General features: G+C 33.8%; 1 protein-coding gene across 4 annotated transcripts in view; it reads left to right on the forward strand.

Moving 5' to 3' along the window:
* SETD2 (SET domain containing 2, histone lysine methyltransferase) overlaps positions 1 to 21,754 on the forward strand; it is a 118,113-nt gene that overhangs the window by 51,499 nt on the left and 44,860 nt on the right. Inside the window, exons 11-13 of one of the 4 annotated variants that reach the window (XR_012470887.1) lie at positions 1,083 to 1,365; positions 19,051 to 19,099; positions 19,835 to 19,868. Coding sequence is in view for 2 of the 4 variants with exons in the window: in XM_074197733.1 (XP_074053834.1) it covers positions 19,051 to 19,099; positions 19,835 to 20,015; positions 20,500 to 21,169 (900 nt within the window). In the remaining 2 variants the exon portion in view is untranslated. The other 3 variants (XM_074197733.1, XR_012470888.1, XM_074197734.1) reach the window with 3 other exon arrangements.

Raw genomic sequence — 21,754 nt, forward strand, 5'->3', positions numbered from 1 at the left:
AAATAAGAACTTTTTTAAAAATGGGTTTTTGTCAAACCTTCTGGAAGGACTTTTTGCTTGTTTTCAATATAATTAGCATATCATATTGGTCATAATTGAATGTGTCTGTAATATTATTAACCCAATTGAAATGAATTGTGGCAATTTAAAATTGTCCTCCAAAAATCAAATTTGTGAATTTGACTTCTGTGTTACTATTTCCAAGACTTATTGTACCCGAATAAAAATATTTCACAGTATCATGCTACCTGCTGATCCTGTGAGCTTGAAGTTTTAAGATTTTTTCCAGTAACATCAAGTAAAATGTGTACTTTTCAGTTTATATTGTGTTCATCTTGACACTCCTGTCATCTAGAGCCACTGAATATAATTCTTTCTCCAAAATTTTAGTTTGTTCTGAAATCATTTTCCCTACAGATTTGCATTTCTGTGAATTGCAGTATTTGCCTGTGAGCTGTGCTCTTGTTCTACCATTGATGCTGAAAAAATTTTAAAATAACTGACTTATTTATCATGGCTCTGATCTCAGAAATGTTGATAATGTTTCTGTAGTTAACTTAGTTTATATATCTAGAGGGCATTATTAGCTATACATCTGAAAACTGGATACCCACACAACCAGTTATATGTTGTCTATAAGCTTATACATGTTTTTTTTTTAATATGATAACCTAGTGTATTTGTTTTGAACTATCTGAGCACTGAGTTAACTACTTCTGTCTGACTTTCACCTATGTAAGAAATTAGATACAAAATTGAAAAGAAATTTCCTTAAAAGTTCAAAGTCTTAGCAAATTTGAAAATAGGGTATCTGTTATTTTATTTCACTCAATCCATGGCTTCTTGATCTTCTTGGACAGTTGGATCATTACTGGACATATGTTTCCCTTTGCCATATCCCTGAAAGGTGAATTGACAAGTTTTCTTAAGCCTCATTTTACAGTAATTATAGAAAATATGGATCATCGTTAGAAATAAGTCTAGGAGAGGGTGGGATAAGGGTATGAAGACTCAATGACTTAAGCTTTGTCCTCCCAGATCTGATGATGATCCCCCTTGTAACTTGAACCATTTCCATCTAGCTTCTCAGGGCAGCAAGGAGCTTGTTAACATCACCAGCTGACCATGTGTCTCCTTTTCTCAACTCCATTTTCAACTCCGTGCTGAAGAAAAGAGAGAACCTAGCGTGCATTCTATGAAGAAACAGGAAGATGGTTGGGAAGCTGGATGATGCATGAAAAATATAATAGGTGAAAAGAGGACAGAGGTGGTTAACTCACTGGCGCCGGCGTTATTTTGGTGCGTCCATTGCCGACAATGGACGTCGTTCCGGGAAAATCCCGACTCCTGGCGTGAAAGGATTAAGTGAGCTATTTTTTCTATACCTATATACACAGGACAGCTGCCTTGGCTATACAAGGCCATACACATTTTCACTCCTTAAGTTGCAGAACCTGTGAGGAACATTGATAACATATATGTTTTTATCATACACAAAATCACATTATACATATTCATATCCACAGCCTTTACTGGACTACATTTTCAGCAGGGGTACCTGCATACAATTCCAATTGGAAAAGGAATTGTTGTACAATATCCCCTATGCTGAAAATGTACCCAAGGTCCAATAGGTTATGACAGTTACAGCAGGTAAACAGGTGATGGTTAATGCAACTCCTGTTCAAGATGACTGAAAACATCTTTGTTCGGGTGGATCCTGAGAAAAGGAGGTAAGACTCCTGTAAAATGGTTAGTATTCATTGACGTTAGTAATTGGAGACTACAGTGACTAATATTTCCAGAGCCTTTCTTGTTGATGGTTGTGGTAGATGTGTAACCAGAGCTAAGAAGAAATTTATTCATTGCTGCTTAATAAGAAATTCAGAGACAGGAATCCTTGTGGAATATGTTTACTACTTCTACTTACCTACTTTTCACTTTTATTCCCCTTATTCATCATCTTAATTCATTTGAATTTATTTTAATCTAAAATATATGGATATTTGTTCAGATACAAAGTCCCATTCAGCCCTAGAATGTGTCCCTAGGAAAGCATAATTGTCCTAAGTGACAGCAGACCTCATAGAGTAGGTTTATGCACTCAAAAGAACTAGGGAAAAATGTGAATAAGGCAGACGTCTCAAGTTTAGATGACTTGAATAAGCATAACTCAGGCAGAAATACTAATGTAGTGCTAGTGTAAATTGTAACTTAAATATATTCTGGTTCTCTTTAAACTCCCAACAATGTCTACAAAGGCACTGTATTTACTTAAGATGTGTTGTTGGGCAGTGATTGTTCTGGGTTTTTTTTTTTTAAGGAGGAAAAAGTAATGCTCCAGATATTAGGAGAAAAGTTAACTTTAAAGTTTAAGTAGTGACGTAAATTGAATTAAGGATAGAATTTTCAAATATTGTTAATATAAAAACCTTAATCAAGAAGAGCTAGCCACATACATGTCTGTTTTGTATAATTGTTTCATGTCTATTGCCCAAGATCCTATATGGCAATAATCTCAAATATTTGATAAAATCATTAAGTTTTTTTTATTTTTGAATAGATTTTTATTGATTATCATTATTTTTTACTGCTATAGTTTCCCCAATATCCCTCTTCTTCCTTTCTCAAAAAGCTATCCCATATAACAGAATCTTCTTTTAAGGCAGAAAGCAAAGTTAGGGAAAAATCAACTAATCAATACTTCTGCAGATATTTTCAAATTTTTTTCACATGTAGAACTTGTCACCTCTGCAAAGAGATTGAGTACAAGTATCTTTTTTGTTCGTTTTTAATTTTTTTCATTCTCTCCATTTATATTGTCATTTTTGATATTGTTTTCTTGACTGCTTTTTTTTATTATTCTATCAATTTCAGAAGATCTTTTCATGCTTCTTGAATTCATCACCTTCATTTCTTTCAATATAGTGATATTCCATTATATTTATTTGTTTAGGCATTTTCCAACTGATAGGCATCTATTTTATTTCTAATTCAAAATTACTTTTCACAAAAAAAGTTCTACTATAATTTTGGTGTATATAAGGACTTGTTATCAGTGATCTCTTTGGCGTGCAAGCCCAGTTCTAGAATCTTTGAATCAAAGTGTTTAGATGTGAATCATCATAACTTTTCTTTTTGGTCATGAAATAATATGGCCAATTCTGAAGAAATCCATGTCTGTAAGCAGTGGTAGAATCAAAAAATCTGAAAAATATTTAATTGATTAAATGCCTAGAACATAATAAATAATAATTTTGAATTAAATATATAAAATAACATGGCAATTTTAAGTGTGTATATCAGATTCAGAGACTTCCGGTATCCTTGAAGTCATCAAGTCTTTCAAATAATGTATATCCAAAGTATTGTAGAAAAGCAGTTCTCTGGATTCAATTTAACAAGTATTTATTGAGCTTCTATGTATGATGCTTATGGTAGTGATGCAAAGTGACAGTCCTTGTCTTCAGGGATGGAAATATCTAATTGAATATCTAAGAGTAAAATACAAATTACAATGTTCAAAATTCATCAGAGAGGTTAGAAGAATAAAATTGAGGAATAATCACTTGTAGCTATCAGAATATCAAAAAAAAAATAATGGTATTTGAGATGAGCTTTGAAGGAAAAGAAAGCTGTTTGGAATGAGTCTGTTGTATCCAAGTGTCCTGAGGTTAAAAGAGAGCAAGATAAAACCTGAAAATTACTTTGGTCATCCAGTTTGGCCATAATGTAAAAGATAGTAGCACAAAAGTAGTTTGTAAATTAGGCCTTATGGTTGTGATGGGGCAAGAAGATTTAAACCAGTTTATTTTAGGCAGTGAGTAACAGAATGATGACTTAATTTAATTTGTGCCTTAGGAGATTACTTTGACAGTAAAAGATAGATTTGAGAGAATTGACTAGAAGGTTAATATCAAAAGCAATGGTTGTGTAAAGAAGGTAGTTGTGAGAGGTTTTGAAGGTAAAACCAACAGATTACTAATTGGCTGGAGAGAACAAAGAAAAGGAAACGGGCTAGAGAAGGACACATAACTTGTAAGCTTTTAAGGTAGAGACTGTGTATGACCCTATTACTTATCACTCAGATATTTGAATATCTACTATGTGAAACTACTTTGAGGGCTTGCAAAGAAAGTAAAACTATCTTTGTCCTCATGGAGGTTTGCTTTACTATCTCTTCATACATACTTTAAATATACTTAGAATGTTACCTGGATAACTCTTTGACTAAGGTCTCTAGTTGTTGGTTTTTTTCAAAAAAGTTTTTAGCTCGGTCATTAAAATCTTCTCTTTTGCTTAAGTATTTTTCAAGCAAAAGTTCTTGCCAGGGGCAGCTAGGTGGCACAGTGGATAGAGCACTGGCCTTGGAGTCAGGAGTACCTGAGTTCAAATTCGGCCTCAGACACTTAATTACCTAGCTATGTGGCCTTGGGCAAGCCACTTAATACCATTGCCTTGCAAAATCTTAAAAAAAAAAAGATCTTGCCATAAAATTTACTGAAAAATAGGTTATTTGTGACCTTCCTTATTCTAGAGCTCAGAACCTCCTGGCACACTATATTTGATCTTTTCTTTCTCTCTCAAACTTCCTGAAAAATCCCTAGCTATTTGCACCAGCTAGTTCTTCTTCCTTTACTTTTTTCTTTCTTTATAATTCTTACAGTTCAACTTCTAATCTCATTCATTACTCTATTGAAATTATTTTCTTCTAAGTTTCTCATGATTTTTTATTTATTTGGATATCCTTATTTTCCTCTGCCTGTCCTTCTGGAGTTTGGCATTGTTGATCACCTCTTCCTATGATTTTCATGTCTGCTCTCTTGGTTCTTTTCCTCCTACCTGACAACTATTCCTTGGACTCTTTTGTTAGATCATCATTAAGAATATGATCCATTACTGGATATTTCCCGAGATACTTCCCTGGACTCTTTGCCCCTTTTTATCTCTCTCCTTAGTTGTCTCATGAGCTTCCATGTGTTGAATTGTCATGTATTTGCAGATAACTTCCAAACCTTTATATCTAGACTTAATCTTTCCTGAGTTCAAGTTCTGCATCAGCTACTGCCTTTTGGACATTAAAAACTGTACTGTAGGCATTTTAAAATCAATATGTCCAAAGTAAAATTGATTATTTTTTTCCAAAACTGTCTTCCCCCCCATATTCTTTTTTTCTTTCCAGTTTATCACCATTATTCTAGCTAACTATGTTTAGAATTTCATTGTTATTCTTTACTCTTTGCTTTCTCACCCAATTCTTCAATCACTTCCCAAATTTGATTGTTTATATCTTTACCACACTTAAAGATTTCTGTTCATTTGGTTCATTTGACTTCCACCCCAATTAAAGCCCTCATCATCTCTTTGGCCTAGACCACAGCTGTCCAAAATTCGACCTATGGTCTGCATGCAACCTGCAGTTCGATTTTATGCAATCCCCTGTGTGTTTGCTAAATGCTTTAGTCAGTGAAGCCAAGCTACTGTAGAGCTTTCACTATAATGGCAAATCAAAATATATTGTCTGTTGTTTCCCTAAAAACTTTTAAAAGGAAAGTTGGTCAGCCCTGGCCTAGACTATTGCCTTTTAATTTGTATCCCTTCCTAATTTTTTCCCCCTGATTCTTCCATACAGTTATTCGTCAAGCAAAAGGTCTGTCTAATGGTGAGACCAAGCGCTACATGTAATATTTCCTAGTGAGTTTGGGTTTTTTTTGTTTGTTTTGTTTTTGCAAAGCAATAGGGTTAAGTGGCTTGCCAAGGCCACACAGTTAGGTAATTAGTAAGTGTCTGAAGCTGAATTTGAACTCAGATTTGGAATGAGTTTGGACTCCACAAGGCCGGTGCTCTATCCACTGTGCCACCTAGCCTCCCCATGAGTTGTTTTAATAAGGAAAGGAGGTTTTTCTCTTTTTAATAATCCCAGCAATGGTCAACCAACAATCATTTAATTAAACTCTTATGATGGTCAAAATATTATGCTAGATGTAGGGGTAATTAATTTGGTAGAAGTCTTGGCCTTTATGTAACAAAAAGGATATGAAATCTATTTCTTATGCAGTCATTTCCACAATAACAAAAATAAAGACTAGAAAAAGACAATGGGGAGAAAAGGATCTCTAGGAAGACTTATTAGAATAAATAGTATCTGAGATGGGACTAGATACTTAGAAGATCAGAGAGAGAAGGAGATGGGAATTGGAACATTGACTTGGAAAGTGCAGACATCTTGATAATAAAGCACTGGAACAGATGGAGAATGATCATCTCTTCAAGGAGACATGTTCAAGATGGTTCAGCCAGAAAGGAGAGAACAAGGAGAAAAGACTAATGTACTGGAAGCCAAAAAGGGAGAGAAAGTAATTAGCTTATTGAAAATACTGGGAGTGGGTAGAAATTTTCATCAATACTTTGAAATAGAATTTTTCTATGAAGAAATAGCAATTTTGTATGTCTCTAATTAGCTATTGATTCCTGAACCTGGAGGTAAAAACAAATTTCTTGTCACTGTGCAGAAAAGGGTTATGGGAGGATTTTAGTTGGTCTACCTCTTTCATTTCAAACTTTGGAAAATCCTGTATCATGGATCTGAGGAAGAAGTAAAATGGGATTATTTTCAGAGTTTTCAGGAGCTTGAAGATGTGGAATTTGTTTCTTGGTTTTTCTCTTTAAATTTTACACACTCGATAGTAAAAATAACTTTTATTAGAAGAAACAACTTCATCCTTCAACAGAGAAATAGGTTTAATAGAATTGTAGAGTCAAAAGAGAGCTTACTTTGAAGACTTATTTTTATTCTTTGACATTAGCTGACTGTATGACCATAGGTATGTAATGAGTTCCTGGGCCTCAGTTTCCTACCTTGTAAAGTGAAGATCAGCTAGATCATTTCAAAATCTAATTTCCTTTTCACTGTATCATATCATGTACCTCTTTCTCCCCCACCCCAAATGTAGAGACCCACATTATCTTTTTCTTCTGCTATTAGTTATTATGGTTATTTTCATTCCTTTCTTGAGAGTTTCTGTACTGTACTTCTTGAATTCTCTTTTAGGCCATTAAACCTACAGATCACAAAAACCTCTCTTCTGGCTAAGTCATCACAGGGAGTTATTGACCTTCTTTCCCAAAATGTAGATACTTGATAATTTCCACTAATATGAAAGTTGTTTATTTCCTATAGCTTATGTTGCTTTATTTTCAAAATTTATTTTGATTTTATTCATATAGAAAATCTTAGATCTACTCTTAACTTTCACAGGGACAAGAAATTTGTATTTAGCTCCCAGGTTCAGGAATATATAATTAGTGACATGCAAATTTGCTATTTCTTCATATAAATAGCCTAAATGAAAAAAATGTCTTTAAGAGTTTCTATCCCCTCCCAGTTAGACAAATTACTTAGCTCCAATACATGACTTCCCAGGTAGTTTGAAAGAAATACTTCTACTTTAAGAAGCTTTAAACCAAAATGATCCTCTATTCCTATAATATTACTAGAATTCTTAGCTATTACAGCCCTCATTTCATCCTTCTTGACATCTGCAACATTTGATACCATTGATCTTCTTGATTCTGTTATCTTTGAGTTTTCCTTCATTACTTCAAGTTGTTTTTCCTAACCAGTCCTCCTCAGTCTCCAGATACTTTTCTTTCTCTGCTAGAAGTGTGTGTGTGGGGGGGCCTAACTTGGGAAATTGTATTTATTTTAGTATTCACTTTGCGATCTTATTATTAGTACCCTAAGGTTGAATTATCCTCTCAATCGATATGATTCCATGATCTTCATTTCTGATCTCTATCTCTTCCTAGTTTAATTACCTATTGGACTTTAAAACTGGGTGTCTCATAGACAGATTCATTGTCTTCCCCCACACACACACACACACATTTATATCCCTCTGCGGAACTTGTCTAATTCTATTTAAGATTTGCAACCTCAACTTTGATCCCCAATTCCTCTTTTCTCTGATTTTGGTTATAATATCAGCACTGTTCTTATTCTCTCTACATATCTAATCACTTATCAGTTGTATGTCTTTCATCTTTTGGTCTCCTGTTCTCCATTCACACATCTACCACTATAATTACCTTTCTGTTTTTATTGTATTACTCTTTTAATGAGTATTTATTCTGAGCCTCTCTCCTCTATCATTCATATCATCATTCATAGAGTGACTGAATTATTCTTTTAGCTCATGTCTATGTCTTTCTTTAGCTCTAAAAATCAGTAACTCTCATACTTCCATTAGTTCAAAATATAAATTTCCATCTTATCTTTAAAGGTTGCAATTTGTCCCCAACCTATTTTTATGGTTTCAGTTTAAGTAATTTCCTTTCCAACATCACTGAATATCCAGCTTTGTTCCTCACATGGCACTTTGATTTCATGTCTCTGTGCCTTTAAATTGACTGTCCACCTTGCATAGAATACATTCTGCTCTCATAAAAACTTTTCCTTCAAGAATCAGCTAAATACCTTCTACGCAGTCTTTTTCTCCCTCCTTACCTCTGATCTACTTTGTATTTAACTTCCTTATATTTATATTATATCCTCCAAAAGTATGAAAATTATGTGACAGCAGGAATTTCTTCTTTATTTTTAAAAGGGGGTAGATTATTGACGATTTACAGCTCACCTTTATATAATGGTTTTGCAACTTGAAAAGTGCTCTTTTTTCCTATGACAGGCAACGTTACTAATACAAAATATTCATCCCATTTTACAAATGAGGATATTGTGACTCAGAGTGACTGGTCTTTAAGTCATAAAAATAGAAAATGTGAAAATTAAAACTCAGTGATCAGTATTTTTCACCTTGCTTTCTTTCTTAGGAACAAGTCCAGATTAGTCCTCAAACAATGCCTTCTAACCAGAAGAGAAATTTCTTTGGAGCTATATGTTTGTCTCTGATATACAACTTGTTTCTTTAAAATTGTATAATAAATTCTCATATTGCTTTCTAAGTTGTCCTGCTTGACTGCATTGACCACTGATTTTTTTTTTTGCATTTAAAAAAATGCCTCAATGATCTTTTTTGTTTCCATTTTGGGAGGGAGGGGTAAGAAGACAATACTGTTGCCAATACCTGCCTCCAAAATAGTCCTTCCCCAATGTAAAAAAAGAAAGAAAGAAAAACCCCAACCTTGTAAAAGTTAAGCATAGTCAAGAATAAAAAAATCCAAAGAAGGGTAATATCCAAAAATGTATCTTCAGGTGGGATAATATTGGTCCTCGTGAGATGTGTCTTTGCATTGACCAGAGTTAAATATTTCAAAGTTTTTGTGCAAACTGTGTTGTTTTATTAATCTCATTTTAAGTTTCACTTGATGGTGAAGTCTTTCTTTATAGTGATATTCCATTATATTAACATACACATAATTTGTCCCTCATTCCTTAGTTGATGGATACTATTTTGTACATCTGGGCCCCTTTCCCCTCTCTTTTTTTTAAATCTCTGGTCCACATTTCTTTCTAGATGTTTTAAGTTAATTCATTTTTGTCGTCTTATAACCCCTCTAGAAATTATTATTTTTGCCAATATTAAAGGTATGAAGTAGAACCTGAAAGTTATTATAAACATTTCTGTACTAGGGATTTGGGGCATTTTTATGTCTATTGATAGTTTGAAGGTCTTCCTTTGAGAATAAGTCTTTTCTTGTTTCTTTGACCATTTATTCACTGGAGAATGGTTTCTGTTTTTTTATGTGTTTGAATCAATTCCTTATATATCTTTAAGAATTTTTCAGAAAATCTTAATGAGAAGTTGTGTTTTTTTCTTAGTTAACTGCTTCCCTTTTAGTTTTGACTGCCTTGATTCTGTTTTTGCAAAAATTTATCACTTTTATATAATTATATTTGTTTATTTTGTACTTGAACTCTTCCATTCTTCATGGTTTTGAAAGGTCTTTCTCTGTGGTTGCTCTTCTAATTTGTTTATGATGTGACCTTTTCTATCTAATTTGTTTATCGATTTAGATCTTGATATATGGTGTGAGTTGTGGTCTAGTAGTTTTTGTCCAATAACAAGACGTTTACCCCAGTAGTTGAGGTTTTTAGGCTCATCGAGAGCATGATGCTACTGCTTTTTGTTACATACCTATTATTTTCCCCTCTTCACCTCTTGTTTTTTGTTGTTGTTGTTAAACTGTTTTCAAAGAGTTTTCCTGTTTTTAGTACTTTTGGGGATTGGGATTATTAGACACATTTCAACTGATCTCATTTGGAATTGTCTTGGCAAAAATACTGGAGTGATTTGCCATTTCTTTCTCCAGGTCTTTTTTACAGATAAAGAGATTAAGACAAATCAGCATAAATGACTTGCCAAAAGATGAGTCTTTCTAACTCCAGGCCTGGTTCTGTCCACTGTACCAATTAGTTGCCAGTAAATATTCACTTTACTAAGGACTGAGGATTCAAAGGTTAAGAAAAAGAAAAGAAAGACAGTTCCTGCCTTTGAAGTGCTTACAATCTAATGGGGAAAGATAAATTAAAGGATGGGAAGAAGGGTTGGGGAAGAAGATACCCAACTTGAGGGCAAGGATTGGAAACTGTTGGTAGATAAAGAGATGATGATTCTGAGTCTTAAAGGGAGGTCTCTTTAAATGTAGACTTTGGGAAAAATTCTTGCTCTGATTTCCAGATTTACATTTAAAAGAAAAGGGAGAGGATACTGAGGGTGCTGATTGAGCAATGCATCCCAAAGTTAATGTACATTTATGGAAACACTTTACATATGTTATTCATTGACTATCTTAAGATTTTTGACTGTTCTTCTGAGTGCATTTTGTTACTTTCTTCCCTTGTTGTATAATGTGATTTTTGTTTGGTAGCTTGAATATGACAAATTTTTTTAGGTAGTATTGTCATTTCTATTATATTGTCATGTTGCGTAGTTGACGTGTCTTTTTTTCTTATTTAATTTTTTCAGTTATGTGCAAAGATCATTTCCAACATTTGTCTTTTTGTAAGCTTTTGAGTTCTACATTTTTCTACTTTCCTCCCCCTTCTTCAAGACATAAGTAATCTCATATAGGTAAGACATGAGTCTTAATAATCAATTTCAGGTTAATTTGACTGCTATGCTGGTAGAGCCTTTTTAAAGTAGTTGATAATGTCATTCATTTTCTGATCACATAAAAGATTTAGATATTCCGAAGATATATCATACGATATATCATAAGTTAATTACTGTGTCTTTGTTTCTCCAAATATCAAGTACCTAATAATTGCTTGGTGATTGATTGAGCCCAAGAAAGTTTTCTAGAGACATATAGGTCACTATACACCATCTAACAAATACTTTTAGTTATGAAATGTATGCTGAGTTTTAGATAGCAAATAATGTTTTACCAGATTCATGCAAATCTTGTATAGTGAATAATAAATAATGCATCATGCAGAACCTTAGGTCGGGGTTTGTTTTGTCATGTTCCTAGTTTCAGTTGTTACAAGTTTATGTCTTGTATATAAAGAAAACTTTAATTATTTAGAAGATAAAGACAAAGGAAAAGCATGAGAGAAAAGGGAGCAAGATACTAAAGGAAAATTTGAAAATTATTATATATATATATACATTTAAATTTTATATATATATACTTAATTTAAATGAGGCTTAATATGAGATTTGTCAACACTTAGGAAAACATATGTACAAAAATTTCTTTTGGTAGTAGACTGGATAGTTTTATGTATTTCATGAAGCTAAAATGTTCTATTCCTGATGTTAACATCTAGTCTATCTAAATTGAATATATACTGGTAGTAAATGAAATAAGATTTTTTTGTTGTTGTTATTAAGAAGGTGCTTTGAGAGATGTACTAGCAGAGTGAAAATAGAATGAAAGTTTATAACTAGATAAGAAAATATCTTCAGAGTTCAGGAATAAAAAGGAATCAAAAGATTTCTTTAAACGCAAATTATTCTGTAACCTTTTCTATGTGGATATAATCTGTAGAGTGCTAGGGATGGAGTCAAGAAAGTAACCTTCTAGACCTTTGCCCATAGGCAAATCTCCTCCTTGCTCCTTCCTCTAGTATTTCCTCTTCTGTAAAATGATAATAACACCTCAAAGGGTTATGAGATTCCAATCACAATTTGTGTAAAATACTTTGCAGACTCCTAACTTATCAACAATAAGTGTCATATATGATTCCTTTGGAAGGTAGTGAGTTTCTCCTCATTGAAAGTCTTGAAGCAAAAGCTGTGTAGTTGGTAATTTATAAAATATGTTGTAGAACATATTCTTTTGTGGTGTGATTTGGACTAGACGGTAGCTGTGATCCCTTCCAAATTTAAAATGCTATAATCTTATGAAGTCAGTCTTTGTGATAGTTTATTTTTCCTCATAAGAGCTAAAGAAATGTACTGAAATATGAACCACTTTAAAATTTAACATTTTAGCACCTATCATTTATTTCTTGTAGTATTTTTAATTAATACCTGGCATTTATATTATGCTTTATAATTTGCAAAGTGTTTTACATTTATTCCCATTTGACCCTTGAGGTGTAGGCAATTACAAATATATCCCCATTGTACAGATGGGAAAACAAGGCTTTAAGAAGTAATTTGTCTAGAGTTTCATGTCTGTAAAATGACAGAAGTAGAATCTGCATCTCTTGCTTACATTTTCCTTTATACCTCATCTGCTTACATAATTTACATTGTTAAATTGCACTATTGTTGTGGAATAATTTTAATGTGGTTCCTGTTTTGGGGAGAGAAAATTGCCTATAAACAAGAATAAAAACATAAATTAGAATCCATATTTTTCTTTACTTATCTTTTACTACACTGTCATATTTTACTATCAGGAATTTACATTTACATATGCATGTGCATATAGGTGTATATACATGTAAATATGTTCACACAAAGTGTGTTTGAATGTGTGTATAATGGGTCTGCTGTATACCAAGCAGCATGCTAAAAGCTTTGCAAATATTATCTTGATCCTTGCAAAACCCCAGAAGAGAGAGAGAGAGAGAGAGAGAGAGAATGTGTGTGTGTAGTAGTAGTAGTAGTAGTAGTAGTAGTAGTAGTAGTAGTAGTAGTAGTAGGTTTTGTGAGGCATCATGGTATTCTAGAAAACTTGGGCCAACTTGGGCAATTTACTTTAACTTGAGTCTTTGTGTCCTGCTTTATAAAATGAGGACTTTGAACTAAGATTGTTCTAATTCCACTTAGCAGTCTCATATCTTGTCTTTTATATGTATGTTTGTAAGTTAGAGTAGTAGTGGGGTATATCTGTGTTTGTATGTCGATGTGGAGGCAGTTTTAGTTTCTCGGAGGAGAAGTAGTCTTCCCTAAGCTTGAATGACTTCATGTGGACCTATCAAGTCAGAAAGAGGCTTATCACGAAAGAACACCTAGATTGTGTACTAAGTCCCAAAGAGAATTATTGTCTGAAATTGCATAAAAGTGTACCCATATTGGAACAAAATTTTGAATCCTTGAACTATTAGGAAATGGTGTAGATATGTGTATGTGTTTACTTGGATTTGTAGGTACATAAGATTTTTTTTTCCCCTCAAAGTACAGTTTACCAGCTGTGTTAAGATACTATCATTTTATATTGAATATAAATTCTAAACCTCTGAAAAAAACCTCATGGCATGATTTCCTTTATCCAAAAACTAAACTTCATGCCAATTATCAACCAGATCCAGATAAAATCATTAGTGTCTTTATTATTGTTATTAGTACCATGAACCTATATTCTCTAGTGTGGTTAAACAAGAGGCAGTAAAAATTATAGAAGGAAGCATAAGGAAGAGATCATCCTACAGCATGAAAAGACTGGCATATGGATCAGAGTAAACTGAGAGCACTCTAGAGATATTTTATGTGAAAAAAACACAGGACTTTATTTGAGTTTTTAGAACATTGGAATTTTCATGACGGCATAAATTTGACAGTCTAGGAAAACGTCTGTAGAATCTCAAAAGGCTACAATGAAAAAAACCCTTTTTTCCCCTCTTGAAATGATTCAGTACCCCCTAATTCTCTTTTTAAGGAATCTGCAATCACCATTTTCCTCTCCAATTTATCATCCACAAGAATATTTCTAAGTTACTGGTAATGGCTAATAAAGAAGTCTGTTGGATGGGGACAGACTAATTGGAATGAATTTCAGGTTCATATGTGAATTTACAACAAATTGTCAGCTAATAAATTACATTGTTTCTTAATATGGAGGAAATAAAACTGAATGATGAGGTTGAAGCCAAGGGTTAAAAAATACTTAAAATTAGTTCTCTATTCCAGTTTAAAAACAAAAACCCAAAACTTTGTTCTATATTTCTTGTAGTTTCACTTCTTTTAAGAGACAGGAAAAGCAAGCTTAATTTTTCAGAATCGTAGAGAAGTATACAGCTTAAAATGAAGGAAGAAAGAATTTCTGAAGTGACTACTGTGTTCCAAGCAGTGTGCTAAATTTCCCTTTACAGATGGGATTATTGAATTGTTACAACAGCCCAGGAAAATAGATGGATTTATTACCCCCATTCCACAGTTGTGGAAAGTAAGGCAGAGGTGACTTGTCTGCACAGCCAGGAGAAAATGAAGTCCAGATGTGAATTTAGATCTTCCTGGATCTAGATCCAGGACCTTCCCTCCCTTAAATCTTGTATAAAGCTTTCTTTTCATATTTATTTGCTTATTGTTTCTCTACAATAAGTTGTGAGCTCCTTGAGGGCCAGAACTGTCTCTTACCTTTTGTATCTCCACTGCTTAGCACACAGTCCACCATATTGACCACATTGATGAGGAAGTACCTGAGGTCAGATTGGAACTAGGAACTTCCTGAATCCAATTTGGGAACCCCAGTGTCTGTTCCCCATGTAATTATAGTGGAGAGCTACCATGACTTCGGCATCATGGATACTAGGAATCAGGGTTCCAGCTGTGCCAATATCCTGCCTCAGATACTTAGATAGTGCTTTATGCTCGGCAAATCACTGAAAATCTCTAGGCTTCACTTTCCTCATCTGTAACATGAGGGAGTTAGACTCATTGACTTCTAAGATCCCTCTTAATTCTGTAATCCTTCTGTTTCGAAAAATGTTATTCAGAAGCTCAAAAAAAACCCCAGGTACCTCTGACCTGATAAGGTGGGTTTCTCTATTTCATCAGCTGAGTCAGTTAGAAATCCATAGGATAAAAGTGAATTTTGAGATTGCTTTTAAGAAATAATTATTTTTATTTGAATAGAGGGAGGTCACCTGCTAGCTCCAAATTGAAGCTTGTACTATGGACAATGAAATAATATGATTTTAGGTTTTTAGGAGCTGAACTATTCCAATTAATTTCTCATTATTTAAGGTTTCCTTTAAGAATAACTCTGCATTTCAGATTTTACAGATAAGTAATGTCAAAAACTGAGTAGCCTCCTTAGCATAGGGTAACAGCAAAATGGAGTTTGAATTTGAATCTAATCTGACAACCTAGATCAGTATTCTTTCCACTTTTTGCTGTCTTGTTTGTATTTCAATTAGCCTAACATGCAGTCAGTCAGTAAACATTTATTAAGCACATGCAATGTGATAGTCACTGTGCTAAATGCTGGGGATAAAGAAAGTCACACAAAAAAATAGCCCTGACCTGAAAGGATGCTGTCAGCCTAATAAAGGAGTGTGAAAACAAACCTATATAAATCAAGATATCTACAAGATAAATAGAAAATAATTTAACTGGTTATATAGGGAATCTACTACAATTGAAGGATAGGGAGAGACTAAATGTGAAAGATAGCATATTAATGGCTGCTTAGATGAAGCCAGGGAAGCCACTTAGGCAGAGTTGGGGCATATAGAGCAGAGCCAGAGAAAATACGCAAAACTGAAGAGCCAGGACAGGATCAGTTGCTTTGGTGCAAGAAGGACTTTAAATACCAGACAGAGGATTTTATAATTGATCCTGAAGGCTAAAGGGGAGCTCTTGTTGTTTCTTGAGTAAGGGGTTGCAATATAGTCAGATCTGCTTTTTAGGAAAAGCACACTGGGGACTGAATGGAAGATGGATTGGATAGAGGAGAGACTGAGGCGGGCAGACCCAACAGCAGGCTTTTAACAGTAGTTCAGGTGTGAGGTGATGACAGCCTTCATCAGAGGTATGTTGTATTTGAGAAATATTACAAAGATGTATTTGACAGGCTGTTATTTCATCTTAGTAAAAAAACTTTTGTGAATAAATGAGTTTTCATATTACAAGCACCACTTAGATTCTACATTTTTAATTCTATAAATTGTGTGGAACATCGTGATTTTAGAAACTTAGTAAGTAAAAGTCACTATACATGACTTATGGGATGAGACAGATACTACAAGTAAACTTATTTTCAAAGCTTGTATTATTTCTCAGATAATAAATATTCCTATCTTGTCTCTTTTTGTCAGTGTCTATTTGTCTCTTAACCTTTTTCTTTCCACAATATTTTATAAATGAAAAATCTCTGAGATTTTAGATTCCTTTAAAAATGAGAGAAAATCAAATTATACTAATTTCCAAACCTAAAATTTTGTATATTCCTAAGATTATGTGAAGATAGACATTATAATAAAAAAATTACATTTTTGTGATCTTGTAAAAATATTCAATTAACATAAAACTATTGCCTCAGGTGCTTAGTAGTGTTAACTTTTTTAGGAAAATAATTTTGATTGTTTGACAATGCAAGTTAATTAAACTTGGCAGTGTTTAGATCTGGTATTTTAATGTGTAATCTTTCATTCTTTAATATGCAATTTCAGATTCTTTAAGAAAATATAATTTGAAAGGTATATTGGATGTTGAAGTGAATCTGAGTTTGTACATATAAGAAAAGCACTTGAGATGGAACTTATTGTTTCTATTTTTCTATATTTTCTACAAAATCTTAGTAATCACCTAAGTTTATATTAAAGAAAATTTTTTATTGTAACATTTTTTTTGGAACATATGTGACAAAGACCTGAATTCAAATATGGTCTCAGATCATACTAGCTGGGGAAATCTCTTAGTATCTCTTTGCCTTAGATTCCTTAGCTGTAGAGTGGGGATGATAATAGTTCCTATCTCTCAGGATTGTGAGAATAAAAAAGATATTTCTAGGGGCAGCTAGGTGGTGCAGTGGATAGAGCACTGGCCCTGGAGTCAGGAGTACCTGGGTTCAAATCTATCCTCGGACACTTAATAATTACCTAGCTGTGTGACCTTGGGAAACCACTCAATCCCACTGCCTTGCAAAAAAAAATAAATAAAAAAGATATTTCTAAAACTCTTAGTGTAATGTGTGGCATATCATAAGTGCTATATAAATGTTACTTGTAATAAATATTTTATAAATCTATATTTATATATCCATAATCTATATTTTATATAGATTTATTACCTGGGCTCTCAGATTTCAAATATAATACAGCTTTCACTAACTCAGTTCTTCTTCTGTACTGAAGAAAGTTCATAGGCACAGAAATGGAGCCATCATTAAGACTGGGAATTGAAAGTATTTATCCCAAGAGATCATTTTTATGCCGGGTTCCTAGAAGTGAGAAAGTGAGGAAATGTTTTTTCAACTTCATCTTTGAAGAAGGACCATGTTTTATTTTCTTTTAAGACCAGGAATTATTAAAGCATTCTGCCAACTTCTAAAATGTACACTTCTCTAATCACACTTTCCAGTAAGAAATTATTATGAGCACTGACTTCTCTATCCTTAATATTCTGTTTCCTTCAATTCTCAGCTTCAGATCTCATCTCTTTTCAGGGTTGAGGGGTACCAATAACTTCCACATCAGAGAAATGTAGTTGTTCTTATTACTAAAGGTTTAAAACAATTTTGTTGGGTAAAAAAATGTTTTCAAATTTATCTGTCTTCAATTCTATTTCAAAAAAGTTGTAGGTATTTAATAATTCCTGCATTTAGCCACTAGCTGTTATAGAAGCATTCAAAGGGACCTACTATGTACTAGATTACCTTTCTTGACATGTATTAACTTTAGAACAAGGGTTCCTAACCCAAGTTTACAGATTCTATGGAATCTCTGGAAAGATTTAGGCATTTGGGGTGGGGAGAGTGGGAGGAAAGGCCTGTGAACTTATATCAGGAAAAAATTACAGCTTTACTTTTTCCCTAATCACCAATTGAAATTTAGCATTTCTTTGAATCATCATCATCATTATTACTATTATTTAAGAAAATCCAACATTCTAAGAAGGAGTTCATAGGATCACCAGATTGCCAAATGGGTCCATGACACACAAAAAAGACTAAAATAAAGTTCTGAGGTTCTAAAGGAGACTAAAATACTGAGCAAGATCTTGAAACTTTGTCATCTGATAACTGATTCTAACTCCCAAGTGCTTTGTTAGAGCCATGGAAGAAAAAGATTTTAGAGGAATTTCATAAAACTCAGATGATATTTTCAGATTTATTTAGGAATGGGGGAAACAAAGTGAAGAGAAAGGAGATAACTAGACCTAGGAACAGACTCTGCCCTAGCTTCATCAAAAATGGTCCTCCAGTTAGCAGAAACATCTTCAAATGCCATGCATTCATTTTCAAAAATGCTGTCAAATATAACATATAAATGTAAGCTATTGAAAATTATGGCAACCTCTTGTGTGAGAAAGGTCTTTGTGGTTCTTACTGTTTCTTGTTCATACTATTTATTTCTTCAAGGAAGGTTTGTATAATTAACTACAATTTATATATGAAGAGCCTGAGGCCTAAATTGTAATCAGTAGGAAAGTTCTTGAAAATTTTAACAAGCCCCATGCCATTTAAATCTTAAAGCTAATGAAGACTATGTTAGATATAAGTGAAAGTGAATATCTCTTTTTAAATTGTTGTTCATGAATCTCTAGCACATGTACATATTTCTCTAACTCTTAAGCTCTCTGGAACATATTCTTATTTAAAACTTAATGGGAACAATAATAGAGTATTCTATAGATAACAAATGTCTGTCCAGTCCTTCCCACTTCTCTTGCCTTGTAAAATTATCATCATCAAATAATTGAAACTCTCTCTTTTCCCAAAAACTAACCTTTCCTCTGATTTGTTTTTTAGGAGGTGTATCGAATTCCAAAAAAGAGTCAGACTGAAAAAGAGAATAACGGTATGAATACATTGATCCTCTATAAATGTGTTTATGCGGCACTAATGTATTCTTTTTCTAGTTCCTGTTTCTTTAGTTGGTTGTAGAGTTTCCTGAGGGACTTTGGGGACTTGTTCTTTCTTTTTTGAAACTTAATATAATGTGCTCAAATAATTATTTGAATATGAAGACCTTTTCAGAACTTTTAATTACTTTATCTGTAAAATCAGTAGTAGATTTTTCTCACATGTCCTTTCTAACTCCAAAGTTCTGTTTCAATATAATACTTAGAACAGATCTTCCCTGGACTGTCTAATCTTTTTATCATTGATTTTGGATAAGGGAATAGATCACATAAAGCCATATTGACAAAATCTAGAAAAGATCTTAAAACATACAAGCTGAATTACCAAAATGAATTTTAATTTTAATGGAGCTTAATAGAGCAACTTGGGTACAGTGGATAGAATGCGTCCAAATGAGATCATGAAGAGTCAGAAATGACTTTTGGTGCAGGCAGATGTTTGCTTTTAGGGATACTAAAGAGAAACTCTTAAGTTTAAAAGTTGAATTAGTGAGATTTTATTATGTTGAGAAGAACTATTACATCATTTTACTGATCTCTCTTTTAAAGTTGCCAACCCATGCAGGATAGGTAATGAGTTCATTTAGATTGAAGTTTTAATTTACTTTGATAATACTAAAGGGGAAAAGTCTAGTTATTTGGTTGTTTTAGTTAAACATTTTTTCTTTTAGGTGATCGAGGACGGGATAATGTAGGTCTCAGAGACCAAACAGCTACCCCAAAGACTCCTAACCGATCCAGAGAAAGAGAACCAGAAAGACAAACACAGAGCAAAGAAAAAAAGAAACGAAGGAGTTCCCTTTCACCACCACCTTCTGCTTATGAACGAGGAACAAAGAGACCTGATGATAGGTAATGGGGGTAGTAATTACTCTATGATTTGATTAAAGACAAAAATAGTTAAGCAAGCATTCCATAATTTCAATAGGAAAGTATTTGGATTGACAAGTAACACAACAAACATGAGAAAAATTACTACAAACAGACCTTTGATTTATTGAGAAATTGTTGGTAGCCTTGAAGAAAGTGGTGTATCATGTTATTGAAGTTGCAAAGAATTGAGAAGTGATGGTAAAATGTAAAGGTATCAGGTACACTATAGAATGTTTTTCTAGTTTAGTGTAAAATGAAGCAAAACTATTGCATGATAGCCTTGAGTGGAATGGCAAGGTAAGTAAAGGATCAGGCATGTTTTATAGGTCACATTCTAAGATTCAAGAGATGAAGTGATTAGAGTTGATTTAGATGAACTTCTGGAAAACAGATATTATAACACTATTGCTTTAAAATTTTTAAAAATGAATAAAATCTTTCCTAATCTTGTCTTCATGTTCAGATATGATACACCCACTTCTAAGAAAAAAGTGCGACTCAAGGATCGTAATAAACTTTCCACAGAGGAGCGCAGGAAGCTCTTTGAGCAAGAGGTGGCTCAGCGAGAGGCTCAGAAACAGCAGCAGCAGATGCAGAATCTTGGGATGACTTCCCCTCTTCCATATGAGTCCTTGGGCTATAGTGCTCCTCACCATAGCTTTGTTGGCTATCCACCTGGTTATCCCATGCAGGCTTATGTGGATCCTAGCAATCCTAATGCTGGGAAGGTGCTATTACCCACACCTAGCATGGACCCAATGTGTTCTCCTGCCACATATGAACATGCCCAGACTTTGGGACATTCAGTGGAACCAAACCTTGCTACTCCTCAGCCAGTTCCAGTAGTGCAACATGTAGCAACACCAATGGAGGTTTCAACTTCACAGTATGTAGCACAGAATGAAGCTGTTGTCCACCAGGAACCCAATGTAGCTGTTTTACCAGTCCCTGCCCCAGGTCCTGTACAGGGACAAAGTTACGGTGTTTGGGATTCTAATCAACAGACTGTTCCTGTGCAGCAGCCATACTCCCCTGCACAGTCTCAAACAGCCATATATTACCAGGGACAGACATGCCAGACTGTCTACGGTGTGACACCACCTTATTCTCAAACGACTCCACCAATTGTTCAGGTAACTCTTTTTCTGCTTATTGTGCTTAGATTTATTTTTGGTAAAATGAGAGCAACAGTGGGTTAGAATTTTAAGATTTTGTACTCTTTTTTTTCTCCTAACAGTTTTTCCATGTTATTTTTACATCCTCAGATCTTTTCAGTGGGATTACCATTAACCATTGTAATGAGAACTTGGTATCTTAATCACAAAATTTTTAAAAGACAATTTACTTTCCCTCTTATCTCCACCTTATCTTTTTTTTTTGTGCCATCTTGCATGCTTCGTTTTGCAGGGGGGTTACAAGGCATCAGGGGTTAAGTGACTTACCTAAGGTCACACAACTATGTAATTATTAAGTGTCTAAGGCCAAATTTGAACTAAGAACCTCCTGACACCACTGCACCACCTAACTGCCCCTTGCATATTTCCTAATATGGGGGATTAACACATGATCTTATATGCCTGAAATTCTTTATAAATTAAAACATTAGAGTTGTTGATGGTATATGATTTGTACCTTTGAGTGAATTTTGGGGTAAGAGATAGGAGTTGACAAAAGAGCTAGTTGTATTCCTTGTAAATTTTTATTTTTATATTTTCATT

This window comes from Macrotis lagotis, chromosome 8 (assembly GCF_037893015.1).
Source record: "Macrotis lagotis isolate mMagLag1 chromosome 8, bilby.v1.9.chrom.fasta, whole genome shotgun sequence".
Classification (NCBI taxonomy): domain Eukaryota; kingdom Metazoa; phylum Chordata; class Mammalia; order Peramelemorphia; family Peramelidae; genus Macrotis; species Macrotis lagotis.